At 36.0% G+C, this 21,523-nt stretch overlaps 3 protein-coding genes across 4 annotated transcripts; 1 reads left to right on the plus strand and 2 right to left on the minus strand.

Annotated features, from left to right (window-relative positions):
* Window positions 1–3,912: 3,912 nt before the first annotated feature.
* Window positions 3,913–4,890, minus strand: LOC147545886 (heavy metal-associated isoprenylated plant protein 45-like). The gene is made up of 3 exons (XM_086636400.1): window positions 4,694–4,890; window positions 4,529–4,604; window positions 3,913–4,333 (listed from the first exon to the last, which is right to left on the minus strand). The coding sequence occupies exons 1-3, from the start codon at window positions 4,736–4,738 to the stop codon at window positions 4,008–4,010; spliced, it is 447 nt and encodes a 148-aa protein (XP_086492526.1). The 5' UTR covers window positions 4,739–4,890; the 3' UTR covers window positions 3,913–4,007.
* A 978-nt stretch (window positions 4,891–5,868) lies between these two features.
* On the minus strand, window positions 5,869–11,245 carry LOC147545887 (vacuolar lysine transporter YPQ1-like). The gene is made up of 14 exons (XM_086637699.1): window positions 10,934–11,245; window positions 10,499–10,832; window positions 9,461–9,503; window positions 9,185–9,211; window positions 8,974–9,072; window positions 8,476–8,648; window positions 8,069–8,252; window positions 7,863–7,988; window positions 7,487–7,585; window positions 7,353–7,373; window positions 7,096–7,154; window positions 6,905–6,995; window positions 6,626–6,748; window positions 5,869–6,168 (listed from the first exon to the last, which is right to left on the minus strand). Exons 2-13 carry the CDS (start codon window positions 10,732–10,734, stop codon window positions 6,665–6,667), a joined length of 1,242 nt encoding a protein of 413 aa, XP_086493825.1. The 5' UTR covers window positions 10,735–10,832; window positions 10,934–11,245; the 3' UTR covers window positions 5,869–6,168; window positions 6,626–6,664.
* A 1,222-nt stretch (window positions 11,246–12,467) lies between these two features.
* On the plus strand, window positions 12,468–16,403 carry LOC147545888 (putative disease resistance RPP13-like protein 1). Of its 2 annotated transcripts, none has more exons than XM_086636837.1 (2): window positions 12,468–14,659; window positions 16,073–16,403. In XM_086636837.1, exons 1-2 carry the CDS (start codon window positions 12,802–12,804, stop codon window positions 16,090–16,092), a joined length of 1,878 nt encoding a protein of 625 aa, XP_086492963.1. In that variant the 5' UTR covers window positions 12,468–12,801; the 3' UTR covers window positions 16,093–16,403. The 2 variants fall into 2 exon arrangements, with proteins under 2 accessions (XP_086492963.1, XP_086492962.1); XM_086636836.1 differs by having other exon boundaries at window positions 12,530–15,876.
* The last annotated feature ends 5,120 nt before the right edge of the window (window positions 16,404–21,523 follow it).

A 21,523-nucleotide genomic window follows, 5' to 3' on the forward strand; every position in this document is an offset into this window, starting at 1 on the left:
TCTCGACACCTCATCATCTTCTCCGGCGAAAGTCGCCGACCGACCAATTTTCCGGTCGGAGACCTTCAAACATAATTTTTTATTTTTTATTTTCTCTCTCTCTCTCTAAGTTTTTTTTTCTTTTCACTCTTCTCTCTCTAGAACTGTTCTAGAGAGAGAGAGAGAGACCTTCAATGGGCATGATCTCTTCCTATTCTTGTTTATAGTTTTTTGTCGAATGTTTATAGTTCTGAAAGTCTTATATGGGTTTTTGATTGTATCTCCTCTCTCGAAATTCTATGGGTGTTGATTAGGTTTTACTTTAGGTAATAAAACTTGGGTACTTTAGGTTTTGAGTCTCTTCCCAAAGTGTGATTATTCTGTGTTGATTCTAATATGTGTTTTATATTAGTTTTTGGTTCATCTTTTAGTGACATGGAGAGCTTTAAATTACAATCTTTTGTTCTGATTCCTCTCCCTGTTATGTTTTCGAAAGAGTTGGGTCTAAATTTTCTGTGACCTCAGTTTTATGGTACTAATTGGGAATGGGTTTTCGTTTTTTCCAGTAAAAAGGTGGGCATAGTATCGGAGTAATACACTGCGAATTCTTCAAAGATCGACTCTTCAACTTTTCTGGGAGTGGCAAACCAGACCCATCTATAGAAACCAGTTTCTTATACATAATGAGAAAAATGTGCAATAATAGTGATTCGTCGTCAAAAGATCCAGCCATGAATATGGAGATCAAGGGAGCACCAGAGCTAGGTTTCGGCAAACATTATTATCGATCTCTAGAACAGATCCAACCATGAATATGGATTCCCTCGTGAGAACAGACCTTCTCTCTCTCTCTAGATCTGTTCTAGAGAGAGAGAGAGAAAAGAAAAAAAATGAGAGAGAGAGAAGATAAATTTTTTTTTTTTTCAAATTATGTTTGAAGGTCGCCGGCCGGAAAATTGGTCGGCCGGCGACTTTCGCCGGAGAAGATGATGAGGTGTCGAAAAGATGAAGTGGCAGAGAGAACAGATGAGATGGAGGAGAACTTTCAAAAAAATGTATTCTGTATTCCCCATAAAAATTTATTCCCCGGAGAATTTTCAAAAAAATCTGGATTCCCTCGAGAATTTATTCCCCGGAGAATTTTCTTTATTCCCCAAAGCCGCGGCCAATAAAAAACTCTCCACCTCACCTCCCTCCACCTCACCTCACCTCACCTCCCTCCCCCTCACATCTCTCTCTCTCCACCTCATCTTCTCTCTCCCTACCATTCTCTCTCTTTTCTCCAATTAGGTGGCCGACCGGAAAATTTTTTAAATAATCACAAACTCTCTAAAAAAAAAATGATCTCAAACAGGAGAAACTTATCCAATGGTGACGATTAAAATCGGACTAGTCCGGACTAGTCCGTTAAGACGTATACTGATCACAAATGAAATAGGAAGATTCTCCCACTTGTCTAGGTCTGTATCTCTCTCGTGATCATTGATGTTTTTCCTGTTTTTGTCATTTATCTCTCCTATTTATTTTTGTATCTCTCTCGTCACATCATTCTTTTCCTCTTTGAATTAAATTATTTGTGTCTCCTATTGTATAGTGAGGGTTTGTGGAAGGAGAGTTAAAACTTGCAACCTCATATTAAAGGGGTAGATTTTCATCAAAAAAACTAAAAAAAAGGGGTAGATTTTAATTTTGTAGGGACATCTATAGGAGGTGATTTATCTTGTATTTCTTACCCAGAGTATTTTTCTTTGTTGTAATTCCAAGTAATGAATTGGTGGTTATTCCAACAAAGAGATTGTTAAGCATCCTCTACTAGTCATTGGAACAAGCCCTTCAGCAAAGGGAGACCTAAAGAGGCCACCATTCTTTGTCATAGGCCCTTATAATCAGCAGTGGACTCAATTTTTTTTTTTTATAGAGATGGATGCGGACCAAAATCTACTCAGTTGGCCACTTGTTCTCTCTTCTTCCTCTTTCCAGCAGATTCCAAGATACACATAATTAAGGATAAATAATTTGGATAGGGTAAATTTGTATAACACTTGGGGACGGTGGTGATGGTGGTGGTGGATGGAGGGGAGAGAAAGTGTTGCGATACTGGAGATTGAATTCCAGTCCAAATTGGGGAAGAATATAAAGTGTGTATATCACTTGATTTTATCATTATCCAAGTCAAGTGTTATTGAGGTGAGTTCAACAAAAAAAAAAGTGTTATTGAGGTGTGTATAACACAAACACACGGTGCATATAAAGTTTCTCTAAGCAAGACTAGGTTTAGTCACTCTTATGGTGCTCATAAAATTCCCATCCCTTTTAACTTCAAATCCTAGAGAGTCAAGCTAGTGCCTCCCTCCCTAGGGAAACGGGTAGGATAAACTGACGGGTTCAGTCGGACTATATAAGTGGGCGGACACGGTCAGATCACCAGAAGGATCTATGCCCGCGTTTGTCCGCTTAAGTTGTTGGGCGGATACGGTCGATTCGAGCATCGGACGGTCACAGACCCTTCGGACTCGGACGGTCATGGGCAGGTTCCGGATTTCCGGACCAAAAACCCATCCCTAGCCTGGATCATCTCAACATAGGGAGATTGTAAACCATCCGTCCACACCATGTCAAATGGGGCATGTCACATTGATTTTCATTCCCTAAATTATGATGTTTCATGTATGTTGTTATGGACCAAAGAATCCTGCGGTCCTGCCATTTAGTGCATATCATTTTTCACCCTATCTTTATCATCCAGTTGATTGATGATATAGCACAGAGCATCTAAGCATTAGATTCTTCCTTTTATTTTATTTTCCCATTTTCATTTTTTTGTTTTTAAAGTAGTTGCAAAGAACTTGAGAGGACTAAATATTTAGATGCTTTTCTCATTTTGATCAATATTCCTTTTATCTTATATATTTGAAATTAGTAGTATTATATCGAATAAGGTTCTCTTTTTTTATTTCTCTTCGTAAGTAGCACCACTTATACTTCTTGATAGCCCTCAACCTGAAACATTCAACATATCCTTACATTTGATGCTTTTAGTTACCACATTTTGATTCTTCTGCAATTCGACTGTCAAAATCTCCTTTACAAGTTTCTTTGTAAAATTATTATTTACATGACGGGCATTTATAAACCGCAATCAACGGTGATGGTATGCCAGCCCAATTTCTTGGTTGAATTCCGATCGGGTGACGCAGCCGGTCCAAAGTTAGAGAGAGAGAGAGAGTTTTCATTTTTGTAAGTTGACGTTGAACAAAACAATTTATATTGTCAACCATTACGGTACGCAAGAGCGGCCCGGGCTCAAAGCTACCAAACCCAAAGCCACCAAAGCTGTCGTTTTGGACCCCCAATAATCAAAGGCCTCATGTTTTCTATTTGTATACAACTTTCGAAGAAATAATTATACTTTAAACTAACTTACAACACAATTTAAGGTGTAGCTTAGTGGTAAAGAGTTTAGATCATCGATACGAAGTCAAGGGGTTCAATTCCTCCCCTTTACATTATTCAAATTTTATTTAATTTTTCTAACATCCATTATATAGGACCTCAACTTCTAATTTCGTTTGGGACGTCCGATATATTTGGCCCAACCCTGGCTATACGTATATGTAATTTGACATGTGAATAGCAAAAATTCCATACTTTATCTTGTCATGACATGTTTTTACTTTAAACTCTTTTACACGATAAAGTGGGTCTGGATTTCACCGCTAAGAATTGTGAAAGTTTAACAAAATCTTATACTAATTTGAAAGAAAAATGATTTCCCTCAAAAGCTAAAGCAATGTTATAAGTTAATTAGCTCCCAACCATATATCTCCTCCCAACTTCAAGCAAACCTTTACCCTACCCATTCTTAAAGCTATTAGTACATAATTAACAATCCTCAAAACATACATATAGTATGAATTAAGCGACAAACTTCAATATTAGAAATTCAATTTTGTAGTATACGTATATTTACATACCACATATCATCTCATCACCATGACATTAACATAATAATGATAATGAATGAAAAACTACATAATATTGCATGCATGGACATTCTCATCATTGAAAAAGTTAGCAGTACGATCATCGATGATAGTTGAATAAGGAAGGGTAGGATAATAACCATAGACACTCTCATTATAACCATGTCGATAATAGTTGTATGACGAAGAATGTGTAGATAGTTCATAATACTCAGATGCATATGGATGGTACTCCGAGTCGTATGGATACGGCCAAAACTCCACCTTTCTTCCCGTGTAACGCCTTACCATCTTAAGTACCCGTCTCTGATCAACGTATCCCTTCACTGTTACTTTCTGAATATCCATATCTATATCTACGCTGTCAACCCCTGTTAATTAATTACAAAACTATTAATACTATATATTATTAATAATTTAATCAATAATTTTATTAAGTCAAATGACCAGAGATAATCATGAATTATGACTTGGCATGTCTTCATAATAATGTTTTGATTACCTTGTGCATTTTTATTAGTTTACAAATTAAATGAAATAAATTGAATATGCATAAATAAATATACCTTCTATCTTAGATATAGCTTTTCTAACCCTTCTTTCACACCCTTCACAATCCATATGAACTAGAAGCTCCACAATCTAAACAACAAAAAAAAATGTAAATGTAATTAAGAAGTAATACAAATGATTTAAAAAACGAAAAAATTATATATTATTATATTACTTACCGACATGGCGTTAGATGGCCGTGATGTCTTGAAAAACCAAAACATAACGGTAGAACGAAATAGTAACAAGAACAATATTTATTGTAGCGAAAAATGTAGGAGGTGGAGAAAGAGAGAAGAAGAGTAATGAGAATGAAATTATGAGTTAGTGAGTTTTTATAAGTTTTAGCTACATATATCTTTCTAATGAAGCAACCGTGTCTATACATGTTTCTTGTGTAAAGATATAAGGAAATAAAGAAAAGATTCATTTTTTTTATATGGATTTTGGATGGATGGTTCTTATATAAATGATTAGACATGCCTATGCATGTATTTGTCATCGTATACTATGCTTGCAAAAAGACTTCTGATTTGAGTCCCCAAGTTAAAAATCGAACTCTTCTCACACCAATCAATATTTTCGAGAAAAAGTTGTTTAAATATTTAATTTTAACTGTTTACGATTCATCAGATCCGTTAACCAGTACTTTTTTAATTTGGATAAAAGAATATTTCAGATAAAATAAAAATTTTCGTAACCGTATAATAATAATAATAGCTACTACCAGACTCTTGTTACCACTCTACCCAACATTTTTGAGAAAAATTGTTTATATTTAATGTAATTTTGATTATTTACCACTCAACATAATGGTTAATCATTGTTTGATTTAGATAGGACAGAAAATTGAGTGGAAACAAGCAATTAATAAACATCTAGCTAACTAACTAAGGTTAGGATGCTTTTAACCTATTATCTATATTAAGGCATGATGGTTTTGAGTCATCCATCAAATTTGCTAATTTCATGCATGAAAATTCAATGTGGGTGTCTCTTTCAGAGTTATTGTTCTATATACATATTCCAACTTGTATGCTGTTGCCAACTTGTATAAGCACATATACACATTTGCCAAGTTGTATAATTTATCTACTTAATTTTATTATTATTAATCTTTTTTTCGATTATATTATTTCCAAATATTGACTCCTAAAAGTTCTGTTTTCAGTTTGTTTCTACTCGCTTTCTATCCATTAAAAAGTGAAGAGGATAGAAAGGAAAGAGCTTGAAGACAGCGATTAAAAACGAAATAGGGACAAATTTTCAAGTTCATCACAACTTGAGGGTAAAATAAAATTGAGTAATTAACCTAGAGTTTCTTAAGTACAAATAACCCATAAATATTTAATTATTTTATAACTTGAAAAGAGCATTTCCATTCAATATAATAGTATAAAAGAAAGAATGTAAGATAAGCAACCATTTGTTAGTTGAAGTTGGATCACAAGCTTGGTGTCCAACATTGGGAGCAAAATCTCTCTCTCTCTTTCTCTCTGACCAGTAATAATGTGATTACATGAAGTAATATTGTTCACTCAGTATTTCACAACCATTGAACTTAAATGGCACATCACAACTATGAAAGATTTCATCAACTTTGAACAACGATGTTAGTCGTAGAGCTGAAGTGTCGGCTAGCTTGAAGAACGCCCTGAAAAACATAAACACATATCAGCACTAGTGGTAATTCGTAGCTATCCAATGAATAGATTCATAATTCTAAATCTTAAAGAATGTAAACAAAGTGTAATAATAAATAGTATTTTCGTCACACTTCGTTCACATTCCTGTCGTACTGATACTATATTTTCTTCAATATTGTTGCACTCTGTTTGCATTTCTTATAAGACCAGTAAATAATAATAGCGAAATGTTACAAACAATAATAGCAGTAGTAAGAAACTAAAATCATGAACTATATGGTGTAATGCTGGAAACGGTCTCACGGTGCAAGGACTACTTTTTGTTCCCATACTGTGAACGGCATAGGGGTGGCGGTGGAGTAGCTCCTACGTCTTGGGAAGGTAAAAACACCTAAAACCTCTATATTCTTTAACAGAAGAAAGAAAACATTTTACTCCAATTTGTATTGGGTAAAGAAAGATTACCTGAGTAGCAATATTGTAAGAATAAAAGAATGGAACCGGCTAAACTGTTATGTCGTCACCATGATCTTTCAGTGAGTCTTTGTGTTTCCGAAACCAATAGAAATAGATGAACTGAGCAAGTATCTGTAACATTGGTTAAGGCTTTATTTATCACTATACACACAATAATCGACCAAATCGTTTGTTCCGTTTTCAGTTTATCTTTTCATTGTAACTTCGAAAGAAAAAATTCAAGTGAAAGAAACATTAATTTAAGAAAAATTTGACCAAAAAGGATACGAAAGTGTCTAGAAGAACACATCCTCCTGCATCAACTAGCCATGGTAGATTCGGTCTAATTTTGGACCAAGCCGTGCTGTTGATAAGTATACTATACACAATAAAAGAATAACTTAAGCACCATTTTGTATTCATCAAAATAATAATTAAAGAATCTCTTCCAAAAGAACGATAAGAGAAATAGTTATTACCTTCCCACATAGGTGATGTTTCCAAATAATGCAAAGATGAACATCAATGGATTAAGCCCCTGCATGTTTAAAGCACACATAGGCAATATTTGAAATGCACTTCTACAAAAATTATTTTTGGGGAATAGGATATTTCCTTTAGACAAATATATTACTGATAACTCGATAAGCATAAACAGGATTGAATTTGTATTAAACATGATTGAATTTGTATTAAATGTACATCCTTCCTGACACGATCAGTAGTAAGGGCTTACCTCAACATGACCCCTTCTTATCTGCATTCAAATCGAAGTACGGGTTAGACTCAGTTATACTTGTGAGTGCGAAATTTAATGACAGCTAGACAGAAAATAAGAACTATGTCTCTGCCTGGTATACAAATACTCACGTTTAACCAAATTTGTGGAAGCCTTCCACCCATGTAGATAGCTGCCATTGCCCAACCAAGGATGCTTCCTATCTCAATATTCCTTTTACCAATGTTGTCCTAAAGAAACCCAGAGCAATGAAAACTCGGTAAATTGAATGATATATAACTTTCAAAAATATACCTGCAAAGGTAAGACTAAGGAGATCGGCGAAACTAGAGGAATACAACACGCAAAGCGTTAGTAATCTCAAATAGTACTTCATTTGTCTATTGAAAAAATTGTGCGCTGGGGTTGCTTACGAAATAAATAACCAGTGAATTATGATATTACATGGTGTAGTTCATTAAGAGAGTCCACAATGATATATCGCGTTACTTCCGTAAGTCGCCTTACCTGCAAGAGTTTTCTTCCGATTTGGATCACAACTCCTCTCCCTGTTTCTTCTAGTAGCATGTTACTTCCACTATTTGCAGAAGAATTGAGATTAAATCTGCAGACAAGGAACGTCACTCCTGAGACCTGCAAGTAGACAAAAATTAGATTTAGCAATTGATAAGTAACATTGAAAGTGACCTTGTTTATGGATGTTGAAGGATTACCACACACAGCATGCTTTTTGTGCTCAAGGGTGATGAAGATTTTGCGGAACCAGGACTAGCAAGCAGGGGTTCTTCAATAGTAGTCTCTAAATCATGCATGGAGCTTATAGTTGCCCTCTCAGGACTACGAGCTAAATAAGATCCTACTGTGGGTGTATGAGCCTTTGTTAGAGACCTAGCTGACCTGGATATTCAATCAGCACCACTTTATAAGTAAACATTCAAAGTAAAAAAATATAGATCGATCAAATTTAGATTATTGCAAGAAAGTAAACTAAAGGCACTTCTTGAGGACAATTATAAACATCTCCGTTTACTTCCCATAGCCTTGTAAATCACAATTTATAACATCAGTGTTTGTTATAAGACAACAATGCCTGAAATGTAAAGGAAAAAAGTTCACTTACATGTAGTACAAATCTAGCCCGTGGGAGCCATAGCGAGGAAGAACTAGTGAACCAACAGGTATAGGTGAACTTGGCATTCGTCCAGCATCTGTATAGTCGGACTTTGAATGGATGAGTCCAAGAATAGGGTTTTCAATTTTAACATTATCCACTATGCTCGATTGATTTGGGACCTGAATGCAAATACCAAAACATCAATTCACACACATAAATTAGTGATTTAATGATTTGGGTAGTTAGTTCTAAGCAAATCAAACAGAATAACAAAGTACACCATCCTACAAAGATTAGCATCTATCAGCCTCCTTTTACTCCTCATTACCCATTCGAGTTCCAGGAAAAGTGTGACATTAGTTGCTTACTTACAAATTAAAAAAGGTTAGACTAACGTGAAAATATTCACTTCATCACACTTAGATATACACAAATCCTCGTTAGATGTCAAAATCTATATATAATTCAGTAGTAAAAATGCATTATATCATTTTTCACTCTGACCTTGTTTGGAGGGTCCCTTTTGTTAGCCTTGAGTCGAGGATATATGTGACCGTAGTATATAGTTTGCGTAGTAAGCAGAGTGGTCGTTATCGTGTACAGCTGCATATCAAAACATACATGATATATTATTATATTATTCCTTTGGTAGAGATCATCATTTAGAAAACCAAATAACAACATACACCAGGGACCTGATGACTAGGGATCTTACCATTGCCATATAGTATTGTGTTGGAAGCTGCAAAATAATGCAAAAGATGTTTATCATACATGATTATAGTAATTTCACTTATAGATATAATGCTACTTTCTCAAAAAATGAAAAGAAAGGAGAAGATTGGGCTTTTAAAAAGTAAAAAAAGGCATTCCCATAAAAACTTTTTGATCGGAAAAAACAACACCAAAAATGATTTAGGAAACGGGTATATGTTGAGTACTTAGAAAAAGATATAGAGCTCTCCTCATTTTTGAGGAATAGTGGACTTACAGTGGCAGGCTCTAGCTTACAGCCAAAAAGATTGAAAAGATCCCTGCAATGACACAAAAAACACGTATATCAAGTTGCGCAATTCCAGGGAGAAGAAAAATCCATTTCATGACAATATAATCCCATAATTTACATTTTTCATTAGCACCATTCATCCCTTTCGTCCACTTTACGGTGCATTTTTTTTTAAAAACAATGAAAGCAAAAATAATTGACACTATAAACTCATTTACAGGTGGCCTTTGACTCTTAGATGTGTAGTCTAAAAACTCGAAAAAAGTTTAAGCAATGGGCCAATGGATGCAACAAAGAAAAGCTTGTCCCCATTAAAACAATAAAGGAGAGAATGTTCAGCGAGTGAGCGACATTATAAAAATGCGGAAGAAGACAACTACATAACCATCATACTCATATTTAAATGCATCAATAACTACACAAGTACACATTGATAACATGAAGCTCAACAGACACAAATATGGGGTGAAACTATTACATGCATTAACAAGTGAAATGAAACAAGGTCGGCCGCGGTCCGCCTCCCCACTAAGAAAAGGAAAAGAATATCATTTTCCGCTCCGTGTTTTGTGTGTCAAATTAAAAAGAACTACTATATTATTAAACCATGGAATGGGGATTAAATTTCTTTATCAGATTTTGTATAAGAGGGGCCAGTACCAATCCCATTTGAGATTACAAACAATATGAAATCAGCGTGTCATTAAGAAACCCCAATTGTCTAATCCTAGTAGTATCAACTATCAACCAATCAATCCCATTTAAGATACCAAACAATAGAAAACAAGAATTCTATTAATAAACCCCGATACTCTAATACTAGTACATAAAACATACATAATAGAAAAAGAAAATAGATTCTCTTCAATCAATAAGCACCAAATTCCCACTTCTTTTTGCCCTCTTATTAGTATATAAGAAGAAAACATGATAGAAATGAACAATAAGCATAAGATTAGACAAAAAGATGGAACTTATTTCTTATAATAATCAAATATTAAGAAGGGTTATTAGCAACATTACCCTGCTATCCAAGTCATTAGGAAAGCTAAAGAAAGACCCTCAGTGGATTTCTCCTTGTAATTAGTAATGATTTGAGGTATTTCAGCAACACCCCAACTAAGAACACTCAATATACCCAGTGACAATGAAATTGCATCTTTGGTTCCGCATAGACAAAACTTCATATTTTCCATTGCCCATCTTGAACAATGTTGGTCTATAGGACAAGTAGGCAATGATCCTTCAAATAACCCCATCTCAATACCCTAAAAGAAAAACCTAGATTTCAAAAACCAACAAATAAAAGCAAAGATTATATGAACAAGAACTAGGGCTCAATCCATGTAACTTTATCCTGCAAAAAAAACAACATAAAATCACAATCTAGACCCATCCCAAATGAATATACTATTCAATGGTTTATGATTGAATAAAGATTAAAGGAACTTAATTTACCCTAGATAATGAGAAGTTTGTGTTCTTAAATCGATTATGTTTTTATGAAGAGGGTTGGAGAGAAAAATAAAGGAAATGGAAGATTTGAAAGGAAACAAATGAACGAATAAGAAACAGGGTATGTATGAGGTGAAGAGCTGTTCATATGCCTTAAAAAGTAATTTTTGTATTGCATGCGCCGCAAAAGTTGCCATATCACAACCGCATTCTTTTATCTGCCACCTACACAGATTTGGGTGTGAATCCCAAATCAACGGCTGAGATTGATGTTTGAACTTTCTCTTGATCTGGTTTTCACAATATGAGGTAATCGGATACCTATGACATGTCCACCTCATATTCTTAGTCCATTATGGAAACTCACCAGATTTATTTTCGTTTTGTGTGTTCTCATATTGTCTTTATTAAAAAAGAACGTTAACATTTATTGTTATTCAATCCAATAAATTTTATTGGACAGAAGTAGTACTCATCTTTCCTAGTAATTCACTTGATATTGATAGAATTAAGGAGAGATATATTTGTCAAAATATTAGATATTATAGGCTATGTATGGTATGAGATTATCATTTTGAGACAACCCAAAAAGGAATAATGGACTTTCATTTTGAGACGTAGGGAGTATATTTGGTAGAAGTGGAGTTTTAAAAGCGCCCCCGGTAAGTAGTGTTAAAGGCGTCTGTCTGTCTCTCTCGAGACAAATCTGAGAGGGGCTTTGGGAAAAAAGAGGCGTCCATAACACTTGCGAGAGGCGCCTATAGTACTTCCGATGGTAGAATTTGAAGGTCAGGGGCGTCTAATTGGTATCGGAACATGGTGTAATATCATAATTTTAGATTTCACAGTCACCTATCGTTGACCTTGCGTCTTGAGGGCCCCTGGTTGTTTTCTTTGAAGAATCATAATATCAAACTCTAATTTATTTATGGGCTTTGCTAACTAGAATTTCGAGAGAGGTAGCTTTCTCAGTCTTGTTGTTTTCTTGTGACTCGATGTTATGTGTAAGTTTCGACATTTTGAGTAATGTCTAGACACAATAATCAATAGATTACCTCATTTCTCAAAAAGAAAGTTGTTTGACTTTTTACGATGGAGTAAGTAAAAAAAAGAAAGGGGCTTAAGTCACCCGACTGAATTGCTATTCGTATCAGGTGTCTATTCGCGTCGAGTACGGCATGGGTTAGTCGGTTAGACACCCAGACGACTGACCCCTCTTTGACTCCCCTAGTTTTTTTTTTCTTTTTCGTGTATGCTTCTCATCTTTCTTATCGTTATCATCACGCCAACATGGAACAACTTTGATTTCAAACTCATCATCAACGATCCACAACAAAGAGTTAGAGAGAGAAAGAGAATAAAACCACCATCGGAAGAATTTTGATCACAAACCAATCTTGATCCACAACGAGGAGTTAGAGAGATAGCATTGATTCTTCTGAACCACCCTCCTTCTCTTCTAGAAATCTTAAGATTCCACAACCAATAAGCTTTCGGGGTCAAAGGGAATTGACTAAAAGGTCAGTCTCTTCTCGGGTGCTAATAGCATTTTGGCGGGGACCTTTTAACGGTAGAGGTTTCTCGTAGTTTTGAAAGTGCTGGAGAATGGAGATAACAAATTTTGATTTCAGAGATACGGGTGAAGTAAGCGAATCCCCAATCCTTATCTGATAGCAAAAGAAGATACTTATGAAAAAGTAACCTAATTTCGTTCAGAACTAGGATATTTAAATTTCTTCAATGGAATAACCTAGTGCTATTGAGCTTGATCAGATATCTGTAACCTAAATAATACCTAATCGATCCGTTACCATCTTCTAGCATTCTTCTTCTTCTTCTTCAATTTGGGTACCTTAGTTGAGAGAAGAAAGATGTACTACCGAAGGGGGAATTTGGATATGGAGAGTAAGTTTCTTCTAATCTACGTTATTGTACACGATCTTCTCACAAAGTTGGAGGATTCACCTTTACTCATCTACTCCTCAGACTGTTCAATTTTAAAGAGGCTACAACTTAATCTATTATATGTTCTTGATATTCTTGATATTCAGATGTCTACTGAGAAGAGATTTATAAATCTTCTTCACATGACTCATGATAAGTATTATTCTGTTTCTGAGGCTCCCAAAGAGCTAATTATAAGAGTTGATTATATTCCAGCTATGACCACTTGGTTTCAATCACTTAGGGTTTTGCTGGATGAGACTAGTCATGCTTTTGATGACATCTTTAACAATATTAGTTTAATTCTGCGAAAGGAACCAGGAGGAGGAGGTATTACTACTACATCTGACTCCACCCTAGATTATCTTATCCAACAGTTTATGATTGATCATGGTGTCTCTGTTTTGGTTGATAAATTACAAGATATTGTTGCTCATAGACCACCCGACCCTATTCCAGACATCCCCACCACCTCCCCTAGTAGTAGTAGTAGTCCAGACATCCCCACCACCTCCCCTAGTAGTAGTAGTAGTTTTGTCATTCCCCGTCCCAAAGACCAGAACTCAATTATTGAATTACTCTTGGGTTCTTCTCAAGATGATGATGATGTTCATGTTATTCCAATCATGGGTGATGTAGGAATTGGTAAAACAACACTAGCCAAGCTCGTTTATAATGATGAAAGGGTTGATTCTCACTTCGATAAGAAAATGTGGATCTCACTCTCTGATTGTTTTCATCTCTCCCCAAAAGATTACTCTTCTTCGTTTGTTGGGGACGAATCAAATCAGTATCCTTCTCTCACTACCATTATTGATACTAATAATAATTTACATCTTCTCCAGACAAAAATTGGGGATTCGCTTCTTGGAAAGAAGTTTTTGCTTGTTCTAGATGGGGTGTCCAACAACATCTGCTGCAAGTGGGATGTAATAAGAGTACCCTTCTTTGGGGTTGGGGTGGGAAAGGGTAGCAGAATTTTGATTACCACTAGAAGTCGTCTCGTGTCATCCAAACTAGGGACAGTTCCTCCATACCAGTTGCAACCTCTAAGCAATAATGATTGCTGGTCTTTATTCCGACATTTTGTTCCTCCCCGTCCTGATCCCGAATTGCGTCAACCTAGTGAGGAAGTGATGAAGTCCTTTGAAGGTCATCCGTCTATTATAGCAGCCATTGGATCTGTATACAACTCTTGTTTATCAAAAAATCTTAAGGATGCCTTTGACTATTCGTCAGAGAGATGGTTCTCGGAAGTTAAAATTGAACGGAGCCCTCGTACTCTATTGAGGAAGTATCATGGTTTGTCATCTCCTCATCTGAAGCAGTGTTTTGTTTATTGTTCATTATTCCCTAAAGGCTACAGTTTCAACAGGCGGAATCTCCTATTGATATGGATGGCAGAGGGTTTCCTTCAACCTGCAAAACCAGGGACAAATATGGAGGATTTGGGAATTTCTTACTTCAATGAGCTTCTAGAGATATCTTTCTTGCGGTCGTTGTACAATAGTGACTCCGACCCTCAATACCACGACGATGAAATGACCATATACTTGATGCCGGACTGTGTCCACGATTTGGCCGAATTTATTTCTTCTTGTGGCGGTGAGTATCATAAATTGCGTCTCCATGACAAAAGGGAGCCATCACGGATGGTGAGGGATATATGTGAATATGCACGCCATTCCTCGTTGTTTTGTGAAGCTACCGAGTTGAAGACTCTCAAAGCATCCTTCAGCAAGTCCAAGGGTTTGCGGTCGCTTTTAGTGTGTTGTCGTGGTCTTGGTACGTACGTTCCTTTAAATTACTTGACATGTCTACGTGTTTTGGACTTAAGTTACGCTGGTCTTTCGAAATTGCCAGATTCAATCTTCAACATGATACATTTGAAGTATCTTGATCTTTCTAACAATAAAATTAAGCATTTGCCGGAGACAATTGGCCTACTACAGAACCTGGAGACATTTAGAATCGGGAGCTGTACCCGTGTAAAAACGTTCCCTACAGACATGGGAAAACTACTAAACCTCCGCCATCTGGAAATAGGATCTGGTTATTATACGTCTCTCGTACCACCTGGAATTGAAAAATTGACCAACCTTCAGACGCTTCTTCCTTTCACAATTGGTGAAAGACATGATGAAAATGGAAGAATCAAAGTATTGAGGGAATTGAAAAACCTTCGAGGATCACTTATTCTTTTTGAGCTTGAGAATCTATTGCACGACCAAGAAGAGATAAAAGAGTGTGGGGGTTATTGCTTGGCTGATAAGGAGAACCTTCACAAGTTAGAACTTCACTGGGAGTATCGTCAGGAATCCGAAACTGCAGAAGACGTGCTTGAAAGTCTTCGGCCTCATACAAATTTAAGGCATCTGATAGTGCGGGGTTACGTTGGTGTAGAATTTTCAGATTGGGTTGGCAATCCTTCCTTCTCCAATCTAGAGATTATAAATTTGAAATACTGTTGGTACTGTGAGGTCCTCCCTCCTCTTGGGCAGCTACCATATCTCAAATATCTAGAAATCAGATCCATGGAATGTTTGAAGTGTATTGACGATCGATTTTTTTCAAGCAGTAGCAGTATTGGTATGGGTAGATTTCCGTCACTAAAGACATTACGATTTGCTGCATTACCTTGCTTAGAGACATTTACTGGTCTGAAGGAAGGTGACATGCCTCTTCTTGAACAACTTCTCTTTGACGATTGTGAAACACTGATATCACTCCCATCCTTTAAATTCCTTCACTCACTCCGACGCTTGGATATTATTTGCTGCACTTCACTCAACGGGTTGCCAGATAAATTGCCACCCACTTCACTCAAAGTTATTTATGTTTATAAGAGCCCCTCAATATCAAAAGCATGCAAAAAAGATGAAGTTTGGCGGAAGATATTGAAAAAGACAATCCCGGACTAAAAACTATGAGGAGGAATGAGATGCGGCCTCCTCTTCTACAATTGTTGGTTTCTATGTATTGTTTCTTCCAGAACCATGAAGGTGGCAATAGTAATTATTTTTCAAAAAGTCTATGATTCTGCGCTATTGTTATATACTGTCTCATCTTATTAATGCGACTGGTTCTTTTTTTCTTTTAGTTGAACTACTTTATGCGACTAATCAGACTTAGCTTTTAACTGTTCAAGCATTATTTAGGAACTACTCCATGTCTTTGATTATGTGAGTTATTATACAGGTATTACCCATATGCTTTAGCACTTGAGGGATTAAGATGATTGAATCCCTTCCCATAGGGTTGAAGAATTATGTGTTATGTGAAGCTGTTGGTAAATATGTGAAAATTTTCATAGAGCTGTTGTCTGTTCTTCTCACTAAATGTGGTCGCAGACAGGATTGTCATAAGGTTCCCTAAAGTTATTACGGTCCACTGTAATGCTTAGAGCATGAATGGTATTTCTTGATTTCGGCAGCACAATATGAACCTTAATTTCTATTATATAGACATTAAATGGTATTTCTAAGATTATATGAACATTTTTCTCAGACAATGCTTATTCGAATTTTCAGTGGAGGTCTCCAATATTTTTGTTTATATACGATCAGCCTCCGAACTTAGGCTTGCACCTTCTTGCTAACCTCACCCTCATTATTCTAAGGTGGCTCCACCCCTACACATCAACAAGGAGTGCTCCCCCAGACGATTGAACACCGATAGAATGTCCAAGGCCTTTTCTTCTTTTTGGCATCGGTTATTCTGGGATGATAATCTTTGAGAAATGAATTTTAAGACTCATTTTGACCCGCATGAATCTAACATTTATTACATGGTCTAAAATTCCAATATGCGTGGAAGCGTCAACTTGCTGGTCAGGCTGGCGCACCTGCTGTTGACAGAAAAAGGTAATTTCCATAATGCCAACAAAGCTTTTCTGCTTGTCTTCTTTTCGATATTTGGTAATAAATGCTGATGGACAGTGAAAGCGTTAAGAGCCCATTCATATCACATCCTCTGAATCTTTGCCCGGCTAGCTCTCAAATCATTTTACTGAAGATATAACATTGCTTGAGGTTTTTTTTTTTTTTTTTTATTATTTTAATCCAAGGGAAACATATCCATTAATAGTGATAAAATCACAATGATACAAGGATAATAATACTTATTTCTCTCTGTCGGATGCGTCATGCTATTTACATACCTGTAAATGCAAATGCCTCCTAAAGGGGGAGAAATTGGACTAGACACAGACACTATTGGGATCCTAAAGATCCGAGAAAAGAGACCCTAAAGATCTGACAAAAGGATCCTAAAGATCCGACAAAATATTAACAATACTAAAATAAAGAAAATACTAATTTAAACCCTGTCGATTTCGCCGGAAAACCGTCATTGTCGCCGGAAACCGTCGCCGGAAAACCAATGTTGTCACCGGAAACCGCCACCACCATAGAAAACCGCCGTCATCATCAGAAGACATAATTAACTCAGCAAGTCACAACGAGTCAATTCCTTCTTCTTTGTTACTGATGAATGCGATTTCTTGTTCTTGCAACCCATATCTGATGCTGATGATGAAATTGAAGTTAATGGATAACTGTCTTGAATTTTTGGTAGATATGATTTTTCCTATAGAATTGTTCCACAATATCTTTTATTTCACTTTCCTTATTATGAACTCTGCAAGAATTACCAAAAGCATTGATATCAGGGACAACAAAACCACCATCAAGTTTCAAATCTTCATTTTCTTCCACTCCATCAATGATCTCCTTGCTTGGGTTGTTGTTGTTGTTTACAAGCTCAGACTATTTTAAAGTTCAGACGAGTATGCAAATTATGGAGAACCCTCCTCACGGAACATTACTTCGTTTACAATCATATACAACGCCAACTTAATCATAATACTAATGAAAACCACATTATTACCCAAAGCTTATCGAAAACTTCTTCTAGTTTTCTTTGTTTGATTAAGTCATCAGCAGACAAACAAAGTATATCCCAACTCTACCATTTAGAGTTTGTCAATAAACAGAACATTATAGAATCATCTTCTAACCTCAAACTCCGTAAACTCATCAACCACACTCCTCTTAACATTCCAGGATCATCTTGTAACCTCAAACTCCAAAAACTCATCAACCACCCTCCTCTTTACCGGAATCAAAACCTAGTTGGTTCATGCAATGGTTTAGTTTGCTTCTCTGGGTATCAGGACAAGAGACCTACTTATATCTGTAATACAATTACCAAGGAATTCATTAATGTCCCAAGAAGCATCTTCAGCCGCCGATACTCTTTTTGTCGGGGAACATGTGGTTTCGGTTACATTCCTTCTACTGGTGAGTATAAAATTGTCCACATCTGTTATGCACCTTATGCTATGACTATAGACTCTTCGGGATATGTGTATGTATTTGTTCATTTGAAAGGAAACAAATGAACGAATGAGAAACAGGGTATGTATGAGGTGAAGAGCTGTTCATATGCCTTAAAAAGTAATTTTTGTATTGCATGCGCCCCAAAAGTTGCCATATCTCAACTGCATTCTTTTATCTGCCACCTACACAGATCAACGGCTGAGATCGATGTTTGAACTTTCTCTTGATCTGGTTTTCACAATATGAGGTAAATCGGATACCCATAACATGTCCATCTCATATTCATAGTCCATTATGGAAACTCACCAGATTTATTTTCGTTTTGTATGTTCCCATATTGTCTTTATTAAAAAAGAACGCTAACATTTATTGTTATTCAATCCAATGAATTTTATTGGACAAAATTAGTACATGCATCATATTTTCTAGTAATGCACTTGATATTGATAGAATTAAGGAAATATATATTTGTCGAAATATTCAAATAACACTGTATTTGTTTAAAACATAAACAAATGACTTTATCTTATATTCAAATTATCAACAAAACTGTAACTCCCTATTCAACCAGAGTTGTCAAAAAAAAAATGACTAATTGAATATTTTCACTTTCAACAAGAATCTTCTAAACTATCACTTTACTTGATAAAGGCAAATAACAGCAACATACACATTATTGGAATAAAAAATTATACCGGAGAACCATTCGCATGAAATATGAGGCAAAGGATTCACTGAATGCTTTGTTGTGAATTGTTCGGTTTAAGAAATTGTTCAGTTTATGTTTTAAACAAATACAGTGGACCTCGTAACTCCCTATTCAAATACAGTGTTATTTGAGTACAAGATAAAGTCATTTGTTTATGTTTTAATTTGACCAATCTTGTAATTTGGTGGTCACTTAATTGATCAATAGGGAGACTAAACAAACATTATAGTGGCACATTCCTCCCAAATTGTTTAAAACAACACTAATGAGGGAAGTGGCCCACGTGTTTCTAAGTTTACTGTTCATTTACTGACGAGCAAAAAAGTTTCTTTCGATAAGCATAAATGAATTTAGAGCTCTCATCAAAAAAATAAATGAATTTAGAGAATGAAATAAAAGTGTGGGGGGTCCTTGAGCAGAAACCGTAGAAGTTCATGTTGTTTAAGAGCTTCTGCCTTTGTGATTTTATTTGAAGTTCATCTTTGCTCTTTCGATAAATCTAAACTATCAATTGTCAGTCCGTCATTCGTTTCTGAAGTACTTATTGGTGCAAAATCAGTGCCGGACACCCAAGCCTTGATTCCCACTTTCCATTCTTCTTTCTACTTACACAGCAGAATTTATTCATTGTTCTCACTTCTTGTAGCAAATAATATGTAAGGTGGTAATTTCAAATTGTTAACTATAATTGTCTAGATAGGGATGCTTATGCATAAGCGTTTCACATTTTTATGAACATTCGTAGGGAGATACTTGTATAATCTTTTCCACAGCCAACTTGTGTTATTCTACCTTATGACATCTTCAGGTTGACATATGGGAAGAGAGAAAAGTCTTCGGTTCGAGTGGTCGGATTCTCGAAGATGAAAGGTTGGTTAAAGATGCACTTCCTGTATTAGGAAACAATGTAAAGGTTGGTAAATCTATGTGTATGTTTTAGTGTAGAAATAACAGAATTGTTATGTTGCTTTTGAATATGACATCTGTAATGCTAAAATGTACAGTGTTGAAACCGAATTCCGTGTCATGTAAGTAACTGCTAACTGAATTCCGCTTTTCAGATTCGTGTCAAAACTCTAATCCCACCGCCTATGCTTAGGCTCCCCTTAAATTTGACCCAAATGTTTCTATTCCTTATAATATGAAAGCTTGGAATTATGAGGAATATGGTGGTATTGATGTTCTTAAATTTGACCCAAATGTTTCTGTTCCCCAGATTAATGAAGATCAAGTTCTTCTAAGGTTGTTGCTGGCTTGCTGCTGCACTTAATCCAGTCGATGAAAAAAGAAGATTGGGCAAGTTCAAAGCTACTGATTCCCCTTCACCTGTAAGCTCCCCTTTTCTTGATTAATTCTGAACTTCAAAATTTTAGTTAGAAGAAAAAGATGTAAAAATCATTTCTCATCTGTTATATATAAAACGAATGTGGGATAATGCTAATACCTTTCCCCAAGGCCAGACCTAGAGTCACTCCGATAGTCCTCCTGCATGCATTGTTGAGAGTGACCTGAATATGGGTCGATATCCAACTCAACCATTTTGCTTATGTTAGCTCTAGTCTTATTAGGGAGGTTAACATTAATGTAAGGGGGCTATCCATGTATTTTCGGAATTAGAAAGAGAGGTGGCGAGGCGGTGGGGTTAGAGTTTTCTCATCTGTACTATTGCATAATTCAGACAAGTCAACGTGTTAACGAGGAATTAGGGCATGTTTTGAGATATGAAATGTCCAAAGTAAGCGTGTGCAGCTTTGTTGCTTTCCGTGAGATCTCTGATTATACTAATGTTGACTGTCTTATTCTCTTATAAGCTCAGACCTGGTCTCAGGACTTCCACAGTATCAGTATTAAGGGTACACTGCCCTATATGTCTACGACACTGATTCTATACCTATTATGTATGACCACCATTGGTCACCTCCTCTAATCATCTTCCTTCACTCCGACTTTCCTTTCAACAAATCTACTTCTCTTGTTCTTCACTAACTTTTTCATCAATACCGGTGTTGTTTTAATTGATCACCTCCTCTAATCTGATTACTCTGTTTCTTGCTCGTTTTTTCCCTAGCACTATTTAGTTGTATTAGGGTTATGGATATGGATCGGCCACCCGATCCATATAACCCGGATCAACCAACCCGGTCGACCAAGAGAGACCGGTCCCGCCGGTCTCAATGTTCCAGAAGTTTCCATATTGTATTTAGATAAACATCATATACTTGTAATCTTTATCCTAGATTTACCCTAATTGTATTTCATTAGTCTATAAATACCTGTAACCCACATTGTTATTAATATACAAGAGAAGTATTAATCTCCAACTATCTCTTCTTTACTATTCTGAAATATCTTTCTATCATTCGACTAATACTCGAATTATCTGAACGATAGCTCTCACAAGTTGTGCGATTAAGCAGCTCGGACAAAAAAAAAATCATAACTCGTTTTTGACATGTCCATGAAAACTAGATTTGACAAGGACATATACACCCAATAGCATACTCTTTTTAACCTTCAAAGCTTGATGAATCCATTGCTTTATTGGTTTAAGTCTTTTCCACACGAAATTTTGTGAAGAAGCTAGAGGATTGGGTAAGAGTA

Source organism: Eschscholzia californica, unplaced genomic scaffold (genome assembly GCF_041429995.1).
Source record: "Eschscholzia californica isolate CP2 unplaced genomic scaffold, dmEscCali1.0.p SCAF_4, whole genome shotgun sequence".
NCBI lineage: Eukaryota > Viridiplantae > Streptophyta > Magnoliopsida > Ranunculales > Papaveraceae > Eschscholzia > Eschscholzia californica.

Coding starts and splice junctions, on each gene's coding strand:
- LOC147545887 (XM_086637699.1), bottom strand. CDS start 10,734: ATGGGGTTATTTGAAGGATCATTGCCTACTTGTCCTATAGACCAACAT. Junction 8,253..8,475: donor GGGCTAGATTTGTACTACAT/GTAAGTGAACTT, acceptor TTGAATATCCAG/GTCAGCTAGGTCTCTAACAA. Junction 6,996..7,095: donor AACATCACCTATGTGGGAAG/GTAATAACTATT, acceptor TATTGTGTATAG/TATACTTATCAACAGCACGG.
- LOC147545886 (XM_086636400.1), bottom strand. CDS start 4,738: ATGTTTTGGTTTTTCAAGACATCACGGCCATCTAACGCCATGTCG. Junction 4,605..4,693: donor GGCCATCTAACGCCATGTCG/GTAAGTAATATA, acceptor TTTGTTGTTTAG/ATTGTGGAGCTTCTAGTTCA. Junction 4,334..4,528: donor AGCTATATCTAAGATAGAAG/GTATATTTATTT, acceptor ATTAATTAACAG/GGGTTGACAGCGTAGATATA.
- LOC147545888 (XM_086636836.1), top strand. CDS start 12,802: ATGTACTACCGAAGGGGGAATTTGGATATGGAGAGTAAGTTTCTTCTA.